Here is a 22376-nt window from a genome sequence, read left to right as displayed (position 1 = left end):
ATTTTCCATGTATCTTCTATGTAAAAGTATGGTCTTTTGTTAATTTTGAGTTTTTCTACAAAAGCATCGAGTGTTAGATAAGGGTCTAAAAACCTAAGCCTTTAATGTCGTATAAAATATTCACTAATGATCCCAAAAATATTATAGATAGGTGGTACTCATAATTTTTTTTTACAGATCGATGTTCGAGGCTGGATTTTTTAGTATTAAAATTAATCATATGGGCTGATGAAGCATTAACCAAGCAAGACATATGTTGGAGGAATGGTGGGCTATTTTGCTTATGTTGAAGCAAAAAATCTTAATTTAAAAGATTTGAAGCAGATGGTTGTTATATTAGGCTATATGAATGACTCGAAAATATTTTGGCATAAATTTGGAAAATTCGGTGATAGTTGGAGATTAGTATCTACTGAAGTAGAAGCTCTTTCAATTGAAAAATTAATCTCGAATGATAGAGTAGTTGAGTTGTATTTTAAACATTTGGACTCCTACATTAAAGTAGATTCAGGTGAGATTCCATGCTACATAAATTGCACATTAAATCAATAACATACAAAATGTGGTGACACATGCAATTCTGATGAGTTTGAAGATTCAGAAAATGAATTATCCGATGATAATGTCATCCTTGAAAGATATGGACAAAAAGAACAAAGCTTTGAGGATGGAAGAAAACTTATTAACGACGAAGTTCTGAGGAAATTGTCTAATGAAGATAAAGATTCAGATTGTGTGGAATCTGAAGATCAGAAGAGTTTGAATGGTGATTCTGATGATGAGTGCTTTCATTTTCCAAAGCATAACCCAAAAACTGAAGCAAAACAACCTACATTACCATTATAATATACATTTGTAAGCAGGGAGGAGTTCAAAAATATGGTATTAATTCAATAGGTTAAAGCTACGAAGAGTATTAGGTGGATCAAAAATGATGAAAAAAGAGTAAAAGCGAAGTGTAGAAATTCAAATTATAAATGGGTAATTATGGCATCGGTAATGCATCGAGACAAGACATTTCATATTAAAACTTATGATCCCAAGCATACCTACAAATGTTGAAACCATGCAACAAGACAATAACCTCTTCTTTCATTGCAAGAATGTATCTTGATGCTATCAGTCAAAACAAAGAGAGGAAGGTGTCTGACTTTAGAGACGGACTTAAAGCTCAAGTTACTTTAGGTCAAGCTAGAAAATCTAAAAAGAAGGCACTTACATTAATTAATGGAGATGTGAAAGAACAATTTTTCATCCTTTGGGACTATTGCCTTGAAATTGGAAGGTCAAATCCTGAAACTTCAATGTATATGAAGCTAACTCAAAACGAAATGTCAAACAAATCATATATATAGATTTCAAAGAATCTATGTTTGTTTTGTTGCTTGTAAGGAGGGGTTTAAGGTAGGATGTTGAAAATTATTGGGTGTGGATGGGTGTTGGTTGAAGGGTCAAATGTATGGATATAAGTTGTTGACTAGTTGGCTTGGATGCCAATAATAATATCTTTCAGTGGCCTATGCAGTTGTAGAAAAGGAAACTAGGGAGACATGGTCATGATTTTTGACTTACTTAATTGATGATTTGGAAATTAACGATCAAGTTGGTTGGACCTTTATGTCGGACAAACAAAAAAGGTCTCATTGAAGCATTTAATGAAGTTCTGTCATCCGTGAGTCATAGACTTTGCGTGAAACATCTTCATAATAATTTTAAGAGGCCTGATTTTAGTTGTTCTTCACTAAACTGTGCGCTTTGGGCTGCAACAAGTGCTTTAACTGTGAAATTTTTTAATGTTTGCATAAATGACATTGTTAAATTGAATGTCGAAACTGATGTATGGTTGAAAGAAAAGGAACCTACTGAATGGTCTAAATCACACTTTCTCCCAATACTAAGTGTGGTATTTTGTTGAATAATATGTGTGAATCGTTTAATAGTATGATACTTGATGCTTGAGACAAGCCAATCATCACTTTGCTGAAAAATTAAGATATCTTCTTATGGCTAGATTACAAGTTAACAGGGATAAAGCTGATAGATGGAATTCTGATGATATTTTCCCTCGAATCAAGAGTATTTTATACAAAAATGAAAAAGATTCTGTTGATTTTATGCCTAAAAAGTTGAATGAGTGAAACTTTGAAATTTTTGATGAAAGTGTGAGCGACATTTGGACCATTGCTGACAGAAAATGTAGCTGTAGAAAATGGACCATTACAAGAATCATTTGCAAGCATGTTATTTCAGTTTTGTGGCATAAAAATACGAGGCTATTAATTATGTGGATGACTGCTATAAGTTGAAAATATATAAGTGAATCTATGAACCAATTATTCTTCCAATAAATGGTTCACAGTTGTGGCCTAAATCATGCAAGATCCCTCCTTTGCCTCCATTTTTTCAAGACAAAATAAGTCAGGGAGAAAGCAAAAGTTGAGAAGGAAAGAACAAGATGAAGTAGGATCAAGTAGAACTAAGATGAAAAAGAAGCACATCAGTTAATTGTCATTGATGTCACAAGTCTGGCCATAATACAAGAACTTGCAAGTTTAACTATGTACAGCCAGAAGGAGGAGGAGTTGAGCCAGCTTGTTGGATGCCTTCTACTTCTTTTGCACCTGAAAAGTTGACGGTAAATATTTTTATACCTAAGTAAGTTAGTATGGAATCTTAAAGGAATCTGGGTTTTTTTTTCCCTTCTATAAGTTAGAAGAAATTTTTTTATCCCTGATGATAATGTTGCGTCGTCTGACATGAATATTTAATCTGGTATCTGTTTTATTTGGTTATACCTACTCTCTTTTTAGGTTTATATCTTGGGTTAATGGTGATTCTATATGTTTCGGATGGATAGTTATTTTGAAGTGACCATATTTTTGTTGATTATTTGATAGTTGATTGAAGTGAAGAAATTTTTGAGTTTTTGTCGCTAGCTGGTTGAAGTGAAGATATTTCGTTGGTTTCATGCTAGTATCTGGTTGAATTTAAGATATTACAAATTAACTTTAGTATTTTTTGTTGTTTTTATTCATATTTTTGAATCAACCCATGTAATGTGGTTTCTAAGTTGCGACGTTGAATCTAAAGTATCTATGTTCTTACTTATTGTCCCCTTATTTCAAATGCAAAAAAAAACCTTGATTGATATGAGAAAAATGTGATCATATATAAATTGAAATAATAATCTTGGAGTTAGACAAATGGTCCCAACCCTTGATAAGCACCAGAGCTACATAAATTATTTAGCAAGCAAACAGATCTTCAAAAGTTGCATCACTTCCCTGTTATCATAGACATTTCATTGGATGTATCTACTTTGAAGTAAATTTCTTAAAGCCTAGAGTCTATCAGAAATTATCTCTATCTTCACAAGGTAAGAATAAGATCTACATACATCATATTCATTCCAAACTTCACTAGACATGAGTGTGTTCATTAAAAGTGCACCAGATGTGCTAATAAAATGTTTCAATGCACCAAATTTTTTCATTGATTGTAAGCACATATATATGCTCAATTTACATTAGAATTCTCAGTGTTGATGCACCAGGTATTCTCAATAGAATATGACCAGATTCTACAATTACAAGGAATCAAATTTTTAATATAAAATCTGCACTTCAATTATAAGAGCTAAAGCATCATATTTTTTTAGAAAAGAAATTGTATATACAGATTACATACACTAAAGATTAAAGATCAACCTACAGAAACTGACTTGTAACATGATTCAAAAGATCAAATCGGAATTTAGACATCAAATTTAGAGTAGAGTCATACAAGATAATATACCAACACACATTCTCTCCATTTTTGACATTAATCAATTTGTTCTTCATTTTTTCACCTTTTCGTTCTCTTTTTTCAAGATCATTTCTAATTTAGAGATATCGATTCTGTCTCAATCTTCCTTTCAACTAATGTTATCGCACGGTGCTACTGTCCATTTTCAAATACTTTCAATATACTTTCAGTTTCACTCCGTTTCTTTACTAATTTCAAAATCAAAAACATTAATCGTGAATCAATTTCGTCACCTTCTAATAGAGCTTTGATTAGATCTTCTGTATTTATCTTAAAAAACAATTAATTTTTTAGACGACGACAATGAAAGACTTACATAATCTCTTTCTATTAAAAATCACTTATCATCTTTGAATTGAAGTAACAATTAGGGATTCATAGATGAACTAAAAAGAGAAAAACTTCATTTTTCTTGACATATTATAGTGAAATCTGTGTTAAATGAGAAGATGCAAGTTTACTTCAATGATTGAGGAGCAAAAGAATAATATCCACTAGCTCTTCTGAAACAGATCGAAAAAATGGAGAATGAAGGGGAAAGGGAAAACTTTGAGTGTTTTAAATTTTGCAAGTGGGATCCAATGTTAAAGTTAACCTGATTTTTTGATGTATTTGTTAGTTTTAGGTTAAAGGATCAAATTGATCCTCATTAAAGACCATTTATATTATGTGGAATATATTAACGATCAACATAAAGTAATCCTTATACATGAATGATCATTTTGATCATTTTCTTAAATAAAAGTATAGACATTGCTTAAAATTATAATTGACCTAAGCACACTTAAAATGGGCTAATTTATTTTAAGACTTTATCAAATGTACTAACCTATTGATATCTCTATTTCCTATCTTTTTCTCTACATATACACCTATCTTTTTACTTTATCACCATTTTTTAGTAGATAATCAAAAGGATATTCACGTATATATTTTAGTAGATAATCAAATGTTTTTTTTTACTTAATGAAAAATATACCATAAGTTATCGTTCGAAATAAAATAAATATATATTTAGGTTGAGGTGATATCACTTTTTTTAAAGAGAAAATTTCAAAAATAGCTAACATAATAAGGCTCTATAGTTATAGTTTTCATAATTGCGCTCTATAGCTATAGTTTCATTTGCTATGGAGGTTGCGTTTGATGTTTCGCTTGCAAATATACAAATAGGGTGTATACACAAATTTTGTATTTATACATTTTTAAATTTTTCAAAACCTGTTTATATATTCCGCTTGTAAATATAAAAATAAGGTAATTTATTGTTACTTTTTCATAATTCATACTATACAAATAGCTAGGACAATCATATACAAATTCTGAATCAATCAAAAACCGAATTATATCATTATAATTGTAAGATAACAATTATAGAGAGAAAAATAATAATACCATTCTTCACTTTATGCCTATTAATTATCATGCACTTAATACTCATAAAATAAACCTTTTTTTAATTATTATTATTATTATTATTATTATTATTATTATTATTATCAGTCATCCCTACTGATTATTTTTTATTTGTTTTAAAATATCCTTCCATTTGTTTGACTTATGACTAATGAGAATAGACATTTTTTGATTTTTCTCCACTTACGTAGTAACTTGTGTTAGTATAACCGCACCATTATAAAAAAAATTATTAATTTCTTTGTGCTTGTACAAGTCAAAGAAATTTTATTTGATTCATATGCACTAAGATGAGCCTACAAAAGCATATATTGATTACACAAAATATCTTATTCGGGATAAGGGACAAAATAATAGATACTATCGTCATTTTTTTAATTGTTGTAATTTTCTTTCTAGAGTTAAAAGAAAAAAAATTTAACTAATATTTTGCGATGTATTTTTTCATCACATTGATATGCAAAATATTATAATTTATAATACTTTTCTATAGTTTTTAAATATCTAAATTTTAGTTTAAAATATTGAATTAATATAATCTAATTTAATTTTAAAAATTAGTCAAATTAACTTTTGAAAGACACATTTTGACAACTAAAAGGAGATGGAGAGAGAAACATATTATGGAATAAATTTATTTCGCCAACCTATCGCAATATATATTTTATCCCTAACTTAATCGTGAAACGTTTCACCGTATCCAATATCAATCTATTCATAAGTGTATTACCAAGCACATTTAAATACAAAACAATAGAAAAAAAAACATAAAGTTTATTTAAGCACTTAAAATGCCAAAAACAAAATCAATAGATCAAATAATTTTTGTTTTCTTTAATTAGTTTAAAAATCAAATGTTATGTTATAATAGCATTATAGCAGCCCATTTGGACTAATTAAAGTCAACAAGGGCACCTCTAACTGGCTGTTGTAGGTTTGGCAGTGAGACATAACAATATTTTTGACATGTGAATTAAATAATATAAAACTATAGTTTATTTATATTATTTTCAAATTCCAACACCTTAATATAAATTATATTAAATGAGTATTTTAGCAGACATCTCCCTAGAGTGGTTGGTTCATCACTTACACATATTCGATGTTTTCTGTGTGAGACTAACTACACTCTTTTTTCCTCTTAAAAGTTTGATTATATTCAAAATTTATATATTATAAAATTTGTATTTTGAATTTATTAGATTTTTTTTTCAAATTAAAAATAGGAAAATCTCAATCATTCTGCTAAACTTTCTATAAGTTTGAGTTTACTTGAGCTCTTTTTCTTTCGATATTTAATTTTATATCAAAAATTGATTAGTTCTGAATTTACTGAAAAATTCTATATAAAGAATAAAATACTTTTTAATAAAAATAACTTCATATCTAAAGATATCTAAACTTTCGATAAGTTTGAGTTTACCTAAGCTTTTTTTCTCTCGATATTCAATTTTATATCAAAAATTGGTTAATTCTGAATTTATCGAAAAGTTTTATATAAAGAATAAAATACTTTTTAATAAAAATGACTTCATATTTAAAGATATAAATTCGAATTTACTTACTATAATAATTACTTCTCCCGTTTAAAAAAGAATGATCATATTTCTTTTTAGTCTGTTTAAAAAAAATGATCCCTTTCCTTTTTTGACAACACTTTAACTTTAACTTTCCACATGACATGTTTTAGACCACAAGATCTAAGGACATTTTGATAGATTTAACATAACTTTAATTTATACCATAAAAATTTTAAAAAAGTAATTTCTTTTTTTTAAAATTTCGTTTCAAGTTAAATTGGATCATCCTTATTAAAACGGAGAAAGTAATTAATATGAAACGAAAAGATTACCATTCGCTAACGTATTTTGTTAGGAGTATAATATTTTTTTTAGTCAATTATGGCAGAGTACCTTTCAAAGTTCACGTGCCACTGTAACATAATCTCTGTACTATGCACTTAAATTACACACACAAACTTAGAAAATATTTCTATCAGATTCCATCCCAAATAAAATTTAAGAAAAATATAAAATGAAAAAAAGGGAAAGAAATCTTCTATGTTGTTATAAAAGAGAAAAATATTATTATTGAAAAAACATTTTTTTTTTTGTTTTTTCTAGGAAATGAAATTTTTTAAGAAATAAATAAATAATATAATATGGGAAAAAAAATAAATTTTATAACTGACACTTCACCTTTAATACTTATTTTACATGTGTTCGCCTCTGCCGCCTCCTGTCACTAACCCAGGCCCACCAACCAATTCCCCAGAGTCTCAGTCGTTATCATTCATATTACCAAAGTAAAAATAATAAAAAAATGAAAAGAAAAAAAAAACTTTTTGAGTCTATAAAATTTTGTTAATATTCTTAAGAAATTTAATATATTGGAGATTAATTCCTCCTATAGTAAAATAGATTAATTATTAAAGAAATAGTGATTTTTTAAATTTTGATAATTTTAACGATCTCAAAATGACAACAATGAATCACATATACAGATACATTCAATTTTGTTTTGTAAAAAATGTATGCAAGAGAAGTGAAAAATTCGTATCAAAAAAAAGGAGAAAAAATCTCTCTATTTATAGTCAACAAAGGATAAATGATATAACTCTTTGAAAAAAAAAAGACAAGATTTCACAATTGTCACAATCCTTTAAAAATGCGTAACTATTTAGAAAAGACACAAGCTGTAATAAAGGTCATACATATTTTTAGCAAAATCACTATTCTTCAGAAAAGTCACAATCCTTTATTTCTTGTTTACACCTTCAAACTCAGTAATTTCTTAACTAAAATAACGTATATAATCAAGTTTTTAAAAATAAATGAACATGTACGAGCATTTTTCAAAATTTGATTATAATATTTATTATTTTAAAGATATTTTGATTAGTAACATGATCGAACTATAATTAACTACACGTTAAAGAAATAGTTTTATAAAATTAGAATTATACTAAAACAATATAACTAAACTAACTTTATATTAAAACCATAAATAAATTTTTTCCTAAAATTTAAACATATTGAAGGTTTTAATTTAATAAAAATTAATTAAAAAAATTATTATCAAATATAAAATAAATTTTGCCATCATTGTTATCCCACCAACCAAATAATCCCATAATATGAATTATCAAAATTCGTTTAATTGAAACAAGTTATCTTAAAATTAATTAGAATAGTAAATATTTTTTAAAAGTAAAATGAAATGGATAACCGTCTTTGTTAGGAACGTTATATCATAATATGAACATTTCGATGCAAAATTGAAATTTAATCGGACTCTAATATTAGTTATCGGACACCTAACAATAAAGCCGGTCTAGGAACAGAACAGACCGCCCGCTCACCGGGTCATCTATATATAGTCCTCTTCTTCTTCCCTGTAAAATGCACATTCAGCTTTCACTCACTTTGTTTGTGCTCTGCTCCATTGAAATCATCGAAATCTCTTTCAACTTCTGAGGTATTTCAATTCATAATCAGTCTCTACCGATCAGCATTTCTGTGTTTTCATCTCATTTTTATTTAATCTTGTATTTTATTTAACAAATTTATGTTAAATAATGCTAGAAATTTGAAATTCTTTTTTTTTTCTAGTTTGGATCTGCGAGCGAATCAGGTGAGGCGTATATAGTTCTATGTATTTACAGTATTTAGTGAATCATTTCATCATTTTCTAGATCGCATACTGTCACCCTTTTTGTTTCAATATTCATTTGCTTGATGAGCCTATTTTCAAGTCTCACTTATAGGGCGTGTTCCGTACGAAGGAATTTTCCATTAAAAATGTTTTTTAGGAAAATAGCTGGGTTTCTTAGTAAGTTGCTTGTGTAAAAAAATATATTTCTTGAAATAGTTTTATTTATGTAACGTAGACAAACATGTGAGGTGGGTTTAGGGTAGAGTTGTGGGATGGTGGGGAAAAAGATGAGTTGTGTAGAGGTCGGGGAGGACCCAATACAAGGTGACATGTTACTTGTGGAACTTTGTTTTTCTACTTTAATTTCGTTAGAGAAGTCATTTTCCTCGTTTATTATCTTCCAAAGGGAAAATTGAAAAATGTTTTCTTTCAGACCGATCACACCCTTGGTATCAAGGAATTAGAAAAAAAATATATTTTAAGACGAATTTCACATTTTTTGGCTTATAGTGCACTAGCTAATCTATGACTTGATGGTGCTGATTGATGTATGAAAATATCTTTGGGAAAGATAGTATAGTAGATGTGTTGTAGTTGAGGCTATGTTTTTCATTTGTCATGCTTTTTTCTTTGCTATGATTTGATATATAATATGAAATTTAGGTGATATTTGGGTCATACAATTTTTTTTCTATTGATGGTATTGTGATTCCTTTTGTTGATAGAAAGAGACCTGATTAGTTTTGGGTGAAACAGACATCCATTTTCATACATATTCACAATGGCTCCAGCAGCAGCAGATACCATCAAGCCTAGAGGTAACAACTTATGCTCTCTTAGTACCTAGCCTAGAATCTTTATTTGATGTGAAGATAGCCAGTTGATTGTTGATGCTTCGTGTATGAGCCAGCACTAAAATCTATGCAAATTTGATTTTCATGGTGACCATTTATTAGTAGCCAGGGGTGTTCTTTGGTCCCATGGCTATTCACATGGATGAACAATCTTCTATGCTTACACAAGAACTTAGTGTTTTGTCCATTTTTGTATTTGATTTTTTCATTAAAATTTTCAATCATTAAAAAGTAGTTTTCTATAGATAGTCATTAGGAAATAAACAGTTGCTTTCTATTTGGAGGATATTGTCTCTTTTACATAAAGAGGAAAAATAATCTGTTTTATCTGTCTCGTATTTTCCACATTCCTAACAAACTGAAAGTGTGAGCATTTCTATAAGTCAGTCTTACCATGAGACACTGTTGAATCTGACCTGGGTTTTTGCTAATATATGTGGATTTCATTAGGCAAGTCTTGATTTTGTATGGTCAGTTGGATATTTGTTCACGAAATGCAAAAGCTTCAAATGCACATTGCAAGGTTAACTTGTAGTTTCAGTTACTTAAAACATACCTTCTTTTTTTTAATAATCTCTAGTTGAAACCTTTAGAGTGGAATGCTCTTCTTACTGTTATTTTATGTAAAATGGAGAGTCCACAAACTGGTAGCACATTTTTCTACTTTTCAAAACCATAAATTTTCTGCTGATATTCCCGCTACAAAAGACTCAGACAGCCTACTGAGGCTCAGATGATTGATTGATATTGTCTACATTGTCAAAACAGTATTTCATCGAGTTCGGCGTCTCTCTTTCTTTTGATGTTCTTTTATCAGGTAAATTGGTGCATCATAGTTGTATTTTGTTTTTTCTAGATTTTGGTTTGCTATGTTGTGTAAAAGATTTTCCAAACTGTGTTTTCTGATAATTTCTCATTATTTGTGCTTTAATGTGAAATATGTTTGCATTGTTGGTGTTTGATAATTGCTCAGTATTTGTGCTTTAATGTGAACAGATGTTTGCATTGTTGGTGTTGCCCGTACTCCAATGGGGGGCTTCCTTGGTTCTCTTTCCTCGTTGCCAGCCACAAAACTTGGATCAATAGCCATTGAGGGTAGGACTCTAGCTATTTTCATAGTTATTTCATCATAGAAACCCAATTGACTGGCAATAATAATTTCTTTGAGTTTCAGTTAATCCCTTTGTTGGTTGAACTTTAGGTGCTCTTAAGAAAGCAAATGTTGATCCATCACTAGTAGAAGAAGTCTTCTTTGGAAATGTCCTCAGTGCAAACCTGGGACAGGCTCCTGCTAGGCAAGCTGCATTGGGTGCAGGACTACCCAATACGGTGGTTTGCACCACTGTGAACAAAGTTTGTGCATCTGGATTGAAAGGTATGCACCTTCCTGTTGTATTTATTTCCTGGAGACCTCTGTCCCCTTTAATAACTGTTATGAGAGTGAAAGAGGTATTTGTTTTTTTGACAATATATAATTTTATATGGCTTTGCAGCAACTATGCTTGCAGCTCAAAGTATTCAGTTGGGCATCAATGAGGTGGTTGTGGCTGGTGGAATGGAAAGCATGTCCAATGTTCCCAAATACATTGCAGAAGCAAGGTTTGCGTTCTTCAAAAGTTGAACCACTGTGATAGTACAATTTCTTTTAAGAAGCACCTCAGTCTCCCTTAGCAAAGAAGGATAGTGATACAAAATGATATGTTTTCGAGTCACACACTTTAGGAAGAGTGGTGCTGTTTTCTTACGACTTTCCCAAGGCACATTTTATAAATATGTCTACAACTTCGAACCTATCTTTTTGTGCTTCAACAGCATACATTTTATAAATATGTCTACAACTTCGAACCTATCTTAAGTTCTTCACATGCTTAATCAACAATTACAAAGCCAGCTCATATTCCTGTTAACCCGCTTTCATCACTTCTTATTATTCATGCTTGCACCTTGACCCATTTATGATCTGTTCCTCATCAGCCATACATTATTAGATCTCTCCCCGTTGAGTTTTATGATCTGTTCCCAGTCAGAAATAAATTTATAGATCTCTCCCCACTGAGTTTTATATGGTTAATGTATTGTTCGTAATACGGTAGACTTGTTGCGCTGGTCACTTCTATTTTTTTCCATTACAAAAGTTCTTATTAGTTAATATCGTTCTTCAATTCTGTTTTATCACTTCATTGATCAATGCCATAATCACAGGAAGGGATCTCGTCTTGGACATGATAGTCTGGTTGATGGAATGCTTAAAGATGGTTTGACTGATGTTTATAAGGATTGTGGTATGGGAGTTTGTGCAGAAACATGTGCTTCTAATCATAAAATTACAAGAGAGGAGCAGGTTTGTCTTTATATACATATTTGTTTTTCTATAATTTGCATCATGCTGCAAGATTGGCTCTGACTTTAATTCGATATACCAAAGATTTTTCTACTCTTGTTTTTTCTAATTTATACTTACACATCAATTCCACCTTATCTTTGTTTTTGGTTCTTTTGATGTTTGGTAATTGATACCACCATTTGTTGAAGCTTCTATGAGAAACAATAACTATTGTGGTACATGTGGTCTGCTCTTTCTAATGCTGTGTCATTATTTTTATGCAATGTTGAACCATTTTGATTTTCTATTCCCTGTTCCACTTGTTTGCCACACACACAACCAAAGTGGATCATCATTCTGTTTTCTCTTAGTTTTCAGCTATCCGCTAAGTAGATTTGCTGAAGTCTTTTATTTTCTGAAGCCTGAAGAAGTCAAGCACTTATATCTCTCTTATATTTGCAGGATGATTATGCAGTTCAAAGTTTCGAACGTGGAATTGCTGCTCAGGAAGCAGGTGCTTTCGCATGGGAGATTGTACCGGTAAAAGTTATTAGCACTTGGTCTCTAGATATTTCTTCATACTCAAATAAAGCAACTTCTTTGCAGTTCGTTTATTTTATGGTTCTAATGAATTCTGACAATGTTCAGGTTGAGGTGCCTGGAGGAAGAGGAAAGCCATCCATTATTGTTGACAAGGATGACGGTCTAGGAAAGGTGAGTACATTAATATGACATTTTATTAGTCAAAGAAAAACTAATACCATACATGTATGGGCTCCTCTACTTCTTCTCGTGAAGCGCTCTTGGAGAATTAATTTTGCCACTCTCAGACCTACTCCCCATAAGGGAAATAAAGTGGAATAGCTAGAAAATGAAGCTAAATGCAACTTCTAAATCACTGTAGTTTCTTATTGAAGGGGATGAAGCGAATATTCTGACCAGTTATTTTGACCTTCATATTTGTGCCTTCCAAGTACTAAAAGGATTAGATATATGAATTTACTTCTTTGGTACTTAAAAGATGTTATGATATAGGCACATGCATTTATACTGCCTACAGTCTCCTACCTTCATCACTCATAATTTCTGTGTTTTTCTTGCCAGTTTGATGGTGCAAAATTGAGAAAACTCCGACCAAGTTTTAAGGATAAAGATGGTACTGTTACTGCTGGTAACGCTTCTAGCATAAGGTTCGTGGATTTAATTTTCTACCATGTTCTGTTTTTCTTGTTCTCACATGTTTAACAATATTTTTGTTAACATAACCAATATTTCCTACTTCTAGAATCTTGGTTAACTACTCTGAAATTTACTTGCACTAACTCTCTCTCTTTAATTACTGCATCCCAAACAATGGCTGAAAAGATTTGTTGAATACAGTTACAATTATATCTTCACGTTTCTGGTTCATTTGTAAAAAGTAATTTCTTACACTTTGCGTCCATAGTGGGAGCTTAGTTAGTTAGGTCATCTACTATGCTGTTTAAGAACATCTTTCACCTGAAATGTGAATAGTTCAGTGAAACATGATAAGTACTGGCTGTTGAACCCTATTGAAAATTTGAAACTGGAAATCATAATATGATAACTTCAAGAGATTCTTCGTTTATCTTTTCCACTAAAATTTGTTGACAAGAGAAATCTTTCATTTTCAGTGATGGTGCTGCTGCATTGGTCTTAGTAAGTGGAGAGAAGGCTATAAAACTAGGATTAAATGTTATTGGAAAGATCTCAGGCTACGCGGATGCTGCTCAGGTACTTCATATCTATGAATTTGAGAATAGAGTTTAGGCACTCCTTGTGTAAGATTTTGGAGTACCAATGGTTATTACCTTTTTACTTTCCTTATCTGGTGGTTAAACTTACGCTCTTGATGTTCTCATCTAAATTTAATCTTGCAGGAACCTGAATTATTCACAACTGCACCTGCTCTAGCAATTCCCAAAGCTATCAAAAGTGCTAGCTTAGAGGCTTCTCAAATTGATTACTATGAAATAAATGAAGCCTTTGCTGTATGCACTCTTACCTACTTCTTTTAAACTAGCCTGTTTCATTTGTGTGAGCATCCTCCTTAACAGACCTTACTTGCAGGTGGTATCTCTTGCAAATCAAAAGCTGCTTGGTCTTAATCCAGTGAGTGCTGCATCTATCCTATATGCTTATTAAATCTTGAGATACAAAATTTGTTAATCTCTTTAACTTCGACACTCTCAGTCGGGATGTATTATCTAAGAAAACTGTTTTTGGATTATATGCTTTTATACGAAAATGGAACAAGGATAAGATCACATTAAGTCTTAACTTTTACTTGGTCTGGTGGTATTTTATATAGTGTGGAACAAGCACAGAATGATAGTAACCTTTTGTTTGTTCACTCAGGAAAAAGTTAATGTACACGGTGGGGCTGTATCTTTGGGGCATCCTCTTGGATGCAGTGGAGCTCGTATATTAGTTACACTTCTCGGGGTACGTGTCACTACTGCAACATTTTGGTGTTTTAAGTTCAAATGATTGTTTCTTTTAATGTCCTCTTTTCTTCTGACATGAATATTGAGAAATCTATTGTCCGTTGACGGTTGCTTCAAATCTATTTTCTCAATACAATGTTTGCAGGTGTTGAGACAGAAAAATGGCAAATATGGAGCTGCTGGTGTTTGCAATGGAGGAGGAGGTGCCTCCGCCCTTGTCCTAGAGCTTGTGTAATCCTTTTTTTTTGTTTTTGGTAAGTCCGAAGATTGGAAACTCATTGAGAATTTTGTCTACCAATGTGATATTGCCTGTATAGAATTCAGAGATGCTCTTGATAGATCATTTAACTGGACAACAATGGTAAATATTGGAACAGTATGTGAGGGTTGTTCAATGAGATGACCTCAAAAGATGATAATTCCATTAAAATTTCGTTTCGGACTGTACCTTTCATCCTAGTGTTGTATAAGCTCATATGATTCATCAACTGTAATGGAACACTGTACATTTCTTTACTTGGACTTATTAGATCATTTCTGGTTACCTTGGTGTATATATTTGTTTTTGTTTTGCAGGTTAGTGTTTCAGACTATTTATGATAGACAGTGCTTGCAACGGATTAGATCTAGCAGGGCGTCTTCAACCAGAGAGATGACTCTGTAACTTCTACTTCTTCGTTTTCTTTTTCTTCTTTCCTTTGTAATGTTAATTTAAGACGCTTTTTATTCTTCAAAAATAAATGAAAGGTTCTTCACGAAGTAAATGACCCTCGATTTCAAACATTTTCATGTGTCCAGAGGGCATAGGAGATTGAGTTAGTAACTTCGACATACTTCCCAGTGCACTAAAGGTAGCGACTGCAGGTTTTCCTGAATGATTCTTAATAAATTAAAAAAAAAACACTTCAGAGATATAGCCTTGTGTACTAAATCCACTTCAAATGGACAAATCCAATCTAGTCCCCATTTGTTTCCTAAGCCAATCTAGAGTTCTCCTTGGTCAATGACACAAGTATTTTAAGAAATATGGCACGTGAAAAGTCAGAATTTAGAAGTTCATAAAAAAAAACGCAGGAGATTTTTCTTTAATTAAAGCAGAGACAAGAGTTAGCTAAGATTTTTGAATTTGAACATGTTGTGCACTTGTATTCATATAGAGCTGATTTAACTTATTTGAGTCAGAAGTTTTCAAAGAAACTCAAATATGAACAAACCTCTACAAACTACTATATATACATAAAATTTAATTTTAATCATATACGAATAACGTAATTTTTCATCAATCAAAGAAAATTTCAAATAAACCATCTCTAAGTCTACCGCCCCTTCGACCAGGCCTTAAACAACTTATTTCAATGTTCAAATAAACAATATTGTAACGACCCTTTGTACACTATTTTGGAATCATCGATGAAAATAGCGGCTAGTGTATGGAAACATAGGTATAAAAACCATAATTTTAGCCAGCTAAGTATGAGATGTCCATAGAAAAACACAAGCATCATCATCATCATCATATATATATATAGTGTATGACACAGAATTACAGATTTAAATAACAAATTTCTATGTCATTGTTTTTTTTGAAGTTATAAATCAAAGTGTTAAATTACTCCAAGAAAGTGGTAACCAAAAAACAAGAGGATCCAGTTGTAAAGAGATCAATTAATTCCATAAAACTATTATGGCCTATGATCAACTTGTACTATATATATTTTGAGCCACACTATAATCACTAGCTTGGCCTAAACTATTGTTTTCCAGCTATGCAATCTTTCTGGGGTTTCCAACACAAATTTTTAGTTTTTGTACGTCACCAACCGAGTTTTAAAGTAACGACAAAATTATTTTTATATATTTGTAAGTGATGAATTCAAACTACATAGTAACTAGTGATGTATGTGTTAAAGAGTAAATTACCTATATTATACGATCTTCTAAAGTGAAATCCTTTCATGAACTCTGTATAAATACATATATTTTATATATTAAACTATCCTTTTTTTTTATTATGAAAATCTTAGAGAAATTCACGATCATTTTTTAGACGCATTTCTTTTTAAATTTTTTTATTTATATGACTCGAAATCGTTACATAAGATTTTAAGTGAGAGAAGACTCTAGCTATACTTTTTGCCACAATGTCATTCATATTAATGGTCTTCATTGTCTCATAATTTAATTTTGAAACGTGTATATATATATATATATATACAAATTTAGACAATACTTGTTGTCAATTAATTAAGTGAAAAGAACTTAAATAAGTAGGAGATTGTTGCCAAAAAGAACTTTTTAAACAAGTACCATTACACACATATATATATAGTCTTTCAAACATTATCTATGAATTATGTCAAATTAAGATAAGTGAAGTTTGCTTTTATCGTTCGAGCAACTCCCCTATTAATAAATTAATTAATGTTTGAGTCACAAATCAATAAATAAAGAGAAAAAGGATAAATATATTTTAAACTATCGTAAATCGTGTATAAATATCTTTCATCATATTTTTGGAAATTAGTGTTCTTTTCGTTCAAAAACTTGAACATATATGTCCTTCACTCTAACAGAAGACTAAACAGGGACACGTGGAGCAATTTTATCTGTCAATAAATATTGAATCGGTAGATAAAATTATGACACATGTATATATGTTAGTATAAAGAGTATGTATGCTCTAATTTTTTTACGACAGAGGCAAGTGTACCAAAAGTTTGACGGAGGGTATTTGCATACCATTTACGATAGTTTGGGGTATATTTATCATTTTTTCTATAAATAAATACATCAAATGCAATATGAGTTAGTAGATAATCTGAAATGTCGTAAATGATACAAATACCCTTCATCATATTTTTGAAACATTGATGTCCCTGCCGTTCAAAAACGATATATACCATTTATACTGACGAATAAATACCTGTCATAATCTTATCCATCGATTCGACATTTATTAAATATCGAATCAACAAATAAGATTATGTCACTTGTTTTTATTTAGTCTTTTGTTAGGGGGATGATGAATACTTTAGCCTTACACATAAAATTTAATCCACAACTGAATAAACATGAGTAAAAGTAGTTAGAATGAGAAACGTTTGTGCCAAATTCTTTAGGCATAATACATATATTGGACCCTAAACTTGGTTTCAAATTTTAACTTTAACCTCCAACTTTCATAATGCACAAATAGACATTTTAACTATTCAATTTTTATATAAATAAACACATGAATCCTACATGACATAATACACATGGTACACTACGTAGGACCAAAAAGACATCTAGAATATGTGTGTCTATTTGTTTAACTTTATACAGGTTTAAGTGTCTATTTATGCATATTCAAAATTAAAGAGCATAAATGTAATTTAAAATTAAGTTAAATGACATATTTAGTTATTATGTCAATTTTTTAAATTAAATTTGATTATGATAGAGAAAACTAAAAAAAAAAAAAAAAAACATAACCTGAAAGTGGGCCTACACTGAAAACAATGGGCCCACAGTGAAGCCAGCTGTACGTCTATCTATCTACCTTTTCGAGTCTGTTTCCCTTTTTTCATATTCTTCTTCCCTCTCTCTCTACCATTTCCGTTTCCATTTTGCAGAGACAGAAAGAAGAAAAAGGAGAGAATTTCTCTTTCCTTTTTTTTTTTTTTTATTTATACACCAAAAAAAGATTCACAAAAAATCAAGAAAAGGGTCATAAACAATTTTGTTTTTCGAAAGGTTTTTCTCTCTGTTTCTGTCTAAAAGAATTCATGGCGGTAAGATTCTTATTTTGTTTCTCTCTTTTAAATAATCTTCTTTGGTTTGTTTTGTTTTAGAGAAAAATACCCTTTTTTAAAGACTCAATTTTGAGCTTGTTTTTTGTTCCCCTGCAAAAAAGAAAAGGTTGGGGTGATGGGATAGATAAAAGGAAAAAATAAATATAGTAGTTCTTGATTATTTTGATTTTGGTTGATTTTTTCTTTTTTTTGGTATAATTTTCTTAAGGATTTCTATGTATTTTATGTCTGTTATATATGTTGATGAAAGAAAGTAGTCATTTCCAAGGTGATTTTTTTGTTTGTGGGGTGTGGGGTGATAGGTTTATTCCTTGGAACCTCATGTGAAAAGATCAATTTTTTTTGTTCTGAAAGTTAAATTCTTGAAACCAATAATGGAGTAGAAATTCAAATGGTATTATCTTAGGGATTAGAGGTGTACCCTTATTTGTTTTGGGGTTTAGTATATAGACAGTTAAAGAAAACCCCTTCTGTTATTGTGTGTGTATTAAAGTTTTGTTTTCTAAAAGTTAATTCTTGAAAACTAATAATGGAGTGGAAGCAAAGGGTACTATCTTATGGATTATAGGTGTTATTTTTTTTTGTCTGTGTGTTTTTGGGGGTCTTGAAGCCTCTTGTCCTTTATATTTGGTTTTTTAAAAGTTAAATGCTTGAAACTGATAATAGACTGGAAACTCAAATGGTATGGTCTTAGGGATGAGATGTGTACATGTTCAGCCTTACTGTTATCTTCCTATTTGGTTGTTATAGTTTCCTAGCAATCCTTCTTTCATTATATTCCTTTTGAGTCTAGGGTCTCTTGAAAACAACCTCTCTACCCAGCAAAGGTAGGGTGCGGTCTTTGTACATCTTATTCTCCACAGACTTCACTTGTGGGGTTACATTGGGTATGTTGTTGTTGTTCGAAAAATTTGGAGCGACATATTCTAGCATGTACCCAATGTACATGAGTGGTCTTGGAGTACATGAGTGGCCTGAGAGATTCTTTCTTTTGAACGCATTGTAGAAAGTAGAAATTAAGAGCATTGGAGGGAATGCACATTTATGTGGACTTTTAGGAGTTCACAGAAGTTGCATCAGATAATGATTTTGCACTTGCAAATCAAATTATAAAAGAGCATAGATGTTTTGGACTTCTCAAGTGCCATTTCTTTTGTCACATTCAGTGAGACTTTTCAATGATTTGTTCACACACATTATCCTTTTCATAATATTTGTATTTATTATTAACATTGCAATTCTCTCTGTTTTTAGTAGAAGTGTGATTTTTGAGTTCTTAGTTTTTTTAAGTATAGAGTATAAAACAATATGCTACTACTTTTTGCATTAATTCGCATGTGAATGGTAGCTTTCACCTGTTTGCTTCTACGAATTTACTTTATCATTTTGATATAAGCTTATTCCTACAGTAATTACTTTAGCAAGCTGAGGTGCCATCTGCTGTCAAAACTGATTTTGGTCCATTCCTAGTTTTCCTCACCTAAATGCATTTGTCTATATTGAATAGTTAACAAAACCCATGAGAAAATTATGTAGCACACCCAATTCTTTTGTAATGGTAGACCCAGGTGTACTGAAACTCATGTTCTGGTTCAGATTCCTAGTTCTTTTTTTTGGGGGTGGGGGAATTGGAAGATTTGTGTTAAACAGATCTTTGTGTGCCCTTCTGTATCTCCTTTCCGGTGGTCTTTTGTGCACTTGAGCACCTTATGTTCTTGCATCTTTTTACTACTCGACTTACTTTGTAATACTGAAGCATTTTTAGTACAAGCAATATCTTAAATGTTCCCTTTTAACAGTAAAATACCATTTCATGATCCTAAACTAATGTGTTTTTCCATTTTCCAATGTTTAATATGCATTTGTTTCTTTCCTGCACAAGTGTGATGATTTGCAGCCTTCTAAATTTGCCTTACAGTTGAATATCTCAAACAATCAGAATCTAGCCCACTGAATTTATTTTTGTGGGAGGGAGTTTTTTCTGCAATATGTGATAGTTATTTTTAATCTCTGCAGGAAAAAGGCCAGCCTCTTCCTAAGTTCGGCGAATGGGATGTCAATGACCCATCGTCAGCTGAAGGATTCACAGTGATCTTTAATAAAGCTCGAAATGAGAAGAAGACAGGTGGCAAGGTAGACTCACCACCAAAGGGTGACTCTGCATACAAAAATAAAGCAACGCTTGGAAAACCTCAATCAGTAAGTCGTGGCCCATATAATGGCTGTTAGTTCTTTTACTACTTGTATTATGCAGATTGTCATTTCTGTCTTAGATTTGATAGTTTGAGGAAAAAGGTACATGAAGCTCGTAAATGTACTAATTTATATTGTTCTAAAATGTTGTTTGAACTGATGTTCTAACCTCATCTCCCATAAGTAACTTCTAGAATCAAGAACATCTGTAGTGAAGCATCTAATATCATTTCCCAAAACAATAATAGATACTCCATCTCTCGTAATTTATAGGACAATGATCTGCTTTCCTTGGAGCCCCACCTTGTGGTCAGGGGGTTCGGAAACCCATGCAGCAGAAAATTATACTATTAACACCGGGTTAAAGTAATTTTGATGTATGTATAGTAGATATCGACCCCCCTTCAACTAGTTCGTGTGTCTACTTCTTCAGATTCCTAAGGAATGACTTCTTTCTATAAGTGGAAACTATTCAACTTTAACCCCTTCTCTCAATGAGATGATTTATAGTCACACAAGTATCTATTGCTTGTTTAGACCACATGTTTCAAAAGTTAATCCTTCTTTCTTAAATTTTGTGCCCAGTCAAACAGTTCTATGTGGCGGAGTGAGAAACATTTCGTCATAATATTTCATGTACTGTTTACAAGGATATTTCATATACTCTTGCACCCAATGGTGTGTCTTGGTGGTGAATGAAGTAGGTTGAGAACCATGAGGTTTCGGGTTCACAAATCCTAACCTGACACAAAAAGATACTAGGTGATTTCTTCGCATGTGTCCTAGCCTTGGTGGACAAAGTTACTTCGTACCCGTTATTGGTGGGAGGTGGTAGATATGCTGTGCAATTAGTTGAGGTATGGGCAAGCTGGCCCGGATTCTTGTTGGAAGTTACTACTAACCAACTGTAAACTATCTTCTGTCTTTTTACTACAACCTGAATCCTAATGTTATGCATATATCATCTTAGTTCTCTATCTATGATCAATGCATATGCTCAGTTTTACAAATTACAAGTAAATAACATATAAGTTGAGGACTTATTGAGGAATTTCTCATTAGTGAGTAAACAAGATCCTATTCCCATTGTACTTGTGGGTGAACCCAAAGGATCCCACATAATGCCCAAGAACAAAGAAAATATGTTGTTTCGTCGTCTGTTTTTCTGTACTATTACGTCTTTATTTATTCCTAACTTCCAGACTATGACTTTTCTGGTTGCACTGCGTTTCAGAAAAAATGGTTCTGCTGTATGCAGTCTACTGCTGCTGAATCATGAACTTCTCTTAGCTTCTACAACCTGAACTGGGAAATGATGTTAGTTTGGAACCAGACGCGACAAGTGTACTAGAACACTGGAGCTGTAGTCAAGATGTGACAAGTAATTTTTGCTGTTGTATTTTGGATTATTTACTCATAAAATGCTGGCTTTTGCTACCAAAAGATATTTATGATATATATATTTGTTTATTTTTTTTGACTGCATCATTGTTTCTATTATGTTGTACCTTCCCCATTTTCTTGCCAAGGTTAGGGATGGATTTTGTTAGTGTTGGTTCTTGATTGACAATACTTGAGCCAAGGGTCCTCCGAAGACAGCCTCTTTACCTCTATGAGGTAAAGGTATGGATGGTCTGCGTACACCCTACCCTCCCTCGATTCTACTTATGAGATTTCGTTTTTTTAGCCATAAGCCCAGAAGGTATGGAGTGAAAAAAGACAATATATGACGTTGATAATGACATTTGAACATCAATTCACATGAGATACACCTCAACTTATTTGTACATCATAGTAAGACACTTTTGTCTACCTTCCCATACCCCTCAATCGATGTTTGAATCCAAAATTTTGTTTGGCCGGACAT

General features: G+C 31.5%; 2 protein-coding genes across 6 annotated transcripts; both read left to right on the top strand.

Moving 5' to 3' along the window:
* The first annotated feature begins 8583 nt into the window (after positions 1–8583).
* Positions 8584–15286, top strand: ACAT3 (acetyl-CoA C-acetyltranferase 3). Of its 5 annotated transcripts, none has more exons than XM_010325605.4 (16): positions 8584–8700; positions 8835–8856; positions 9603–9695; positions 10728–10826; positions 10933–11106; positions 11225–11330; positions 11934–12072; positions 12517–12594; positions 12703–12768; positions 13159–13244; positions 13710–13809; positions 13956–14066; positions 14146–14187; positions 14434–14520; positions 14668–14776; positions 15099–15286. In XM_010325605.4, the coding sequence occupies exons 3-15, from the start codon at positions 9659–9661 to the stop codon at positions 14755–14757; spliced, it is 1215 nt and encodes a 404-aa protein (XP_010323907.1). In that variant the 5' UTR covers positions 8584–8700; positions 8835–8856; positions 9603–9658; the 3' UTR covers positions 14758–14776; positions 15099–15286. The 5 variants fall into 5 exon arrangements, with proteins under 5 accessions (XP_010323907.1, XP_010323908.1, NP_001352959.1 ...); XM_010325606.4 differs by having other exon boundaries at positions 8586–8700; positions 9634–9695; NM_001366030.1 differs by lacking the exon at positions 8835–8856 and having other exon boundaries at positions 8627–8700; positions 9634–9695; positions 15099–15281.
* Positions 15287–18050: 2764 nt separating this feature from the next.
* Positions 18051–21989, top strand: LOC101263133 (protein NOI4). Its single transcript, XM_004243535.5, has 3 exons — positions 18051–18295; positions 20333–20515; positions 21744–21989. Exons 1-3 carry the CDS (start codon positions 18290–18292, stop codon positions 21786–21788), a joined length of 234 nt encoding a protein of 77 aa, XP_004243583.1. The 5' UTR covers positions 18051–18289; the 3' UTR covers positions 21789–21989.
* The last annotated feature ends 387 nt before the right edge of the window (positions 21990–22376 follow it).

The sequence above is a fragment of the Solanum lycopersicum genome, chromosome 7 (assembly GCF_036512215.1).
Source record: "Solanum lycopersicum chromosome 7, SLM_r2.1".
Taxonomy (NCBI): Eukaryota; Viridiplantae; Streptophyta; class Magnoliopsida; order Solanales; family Solanaceae; genus Solanum; species Solanum lycopersicum.
This window is presented reverse-complemented; position numbering and strand designations above follow the sequence as displayed.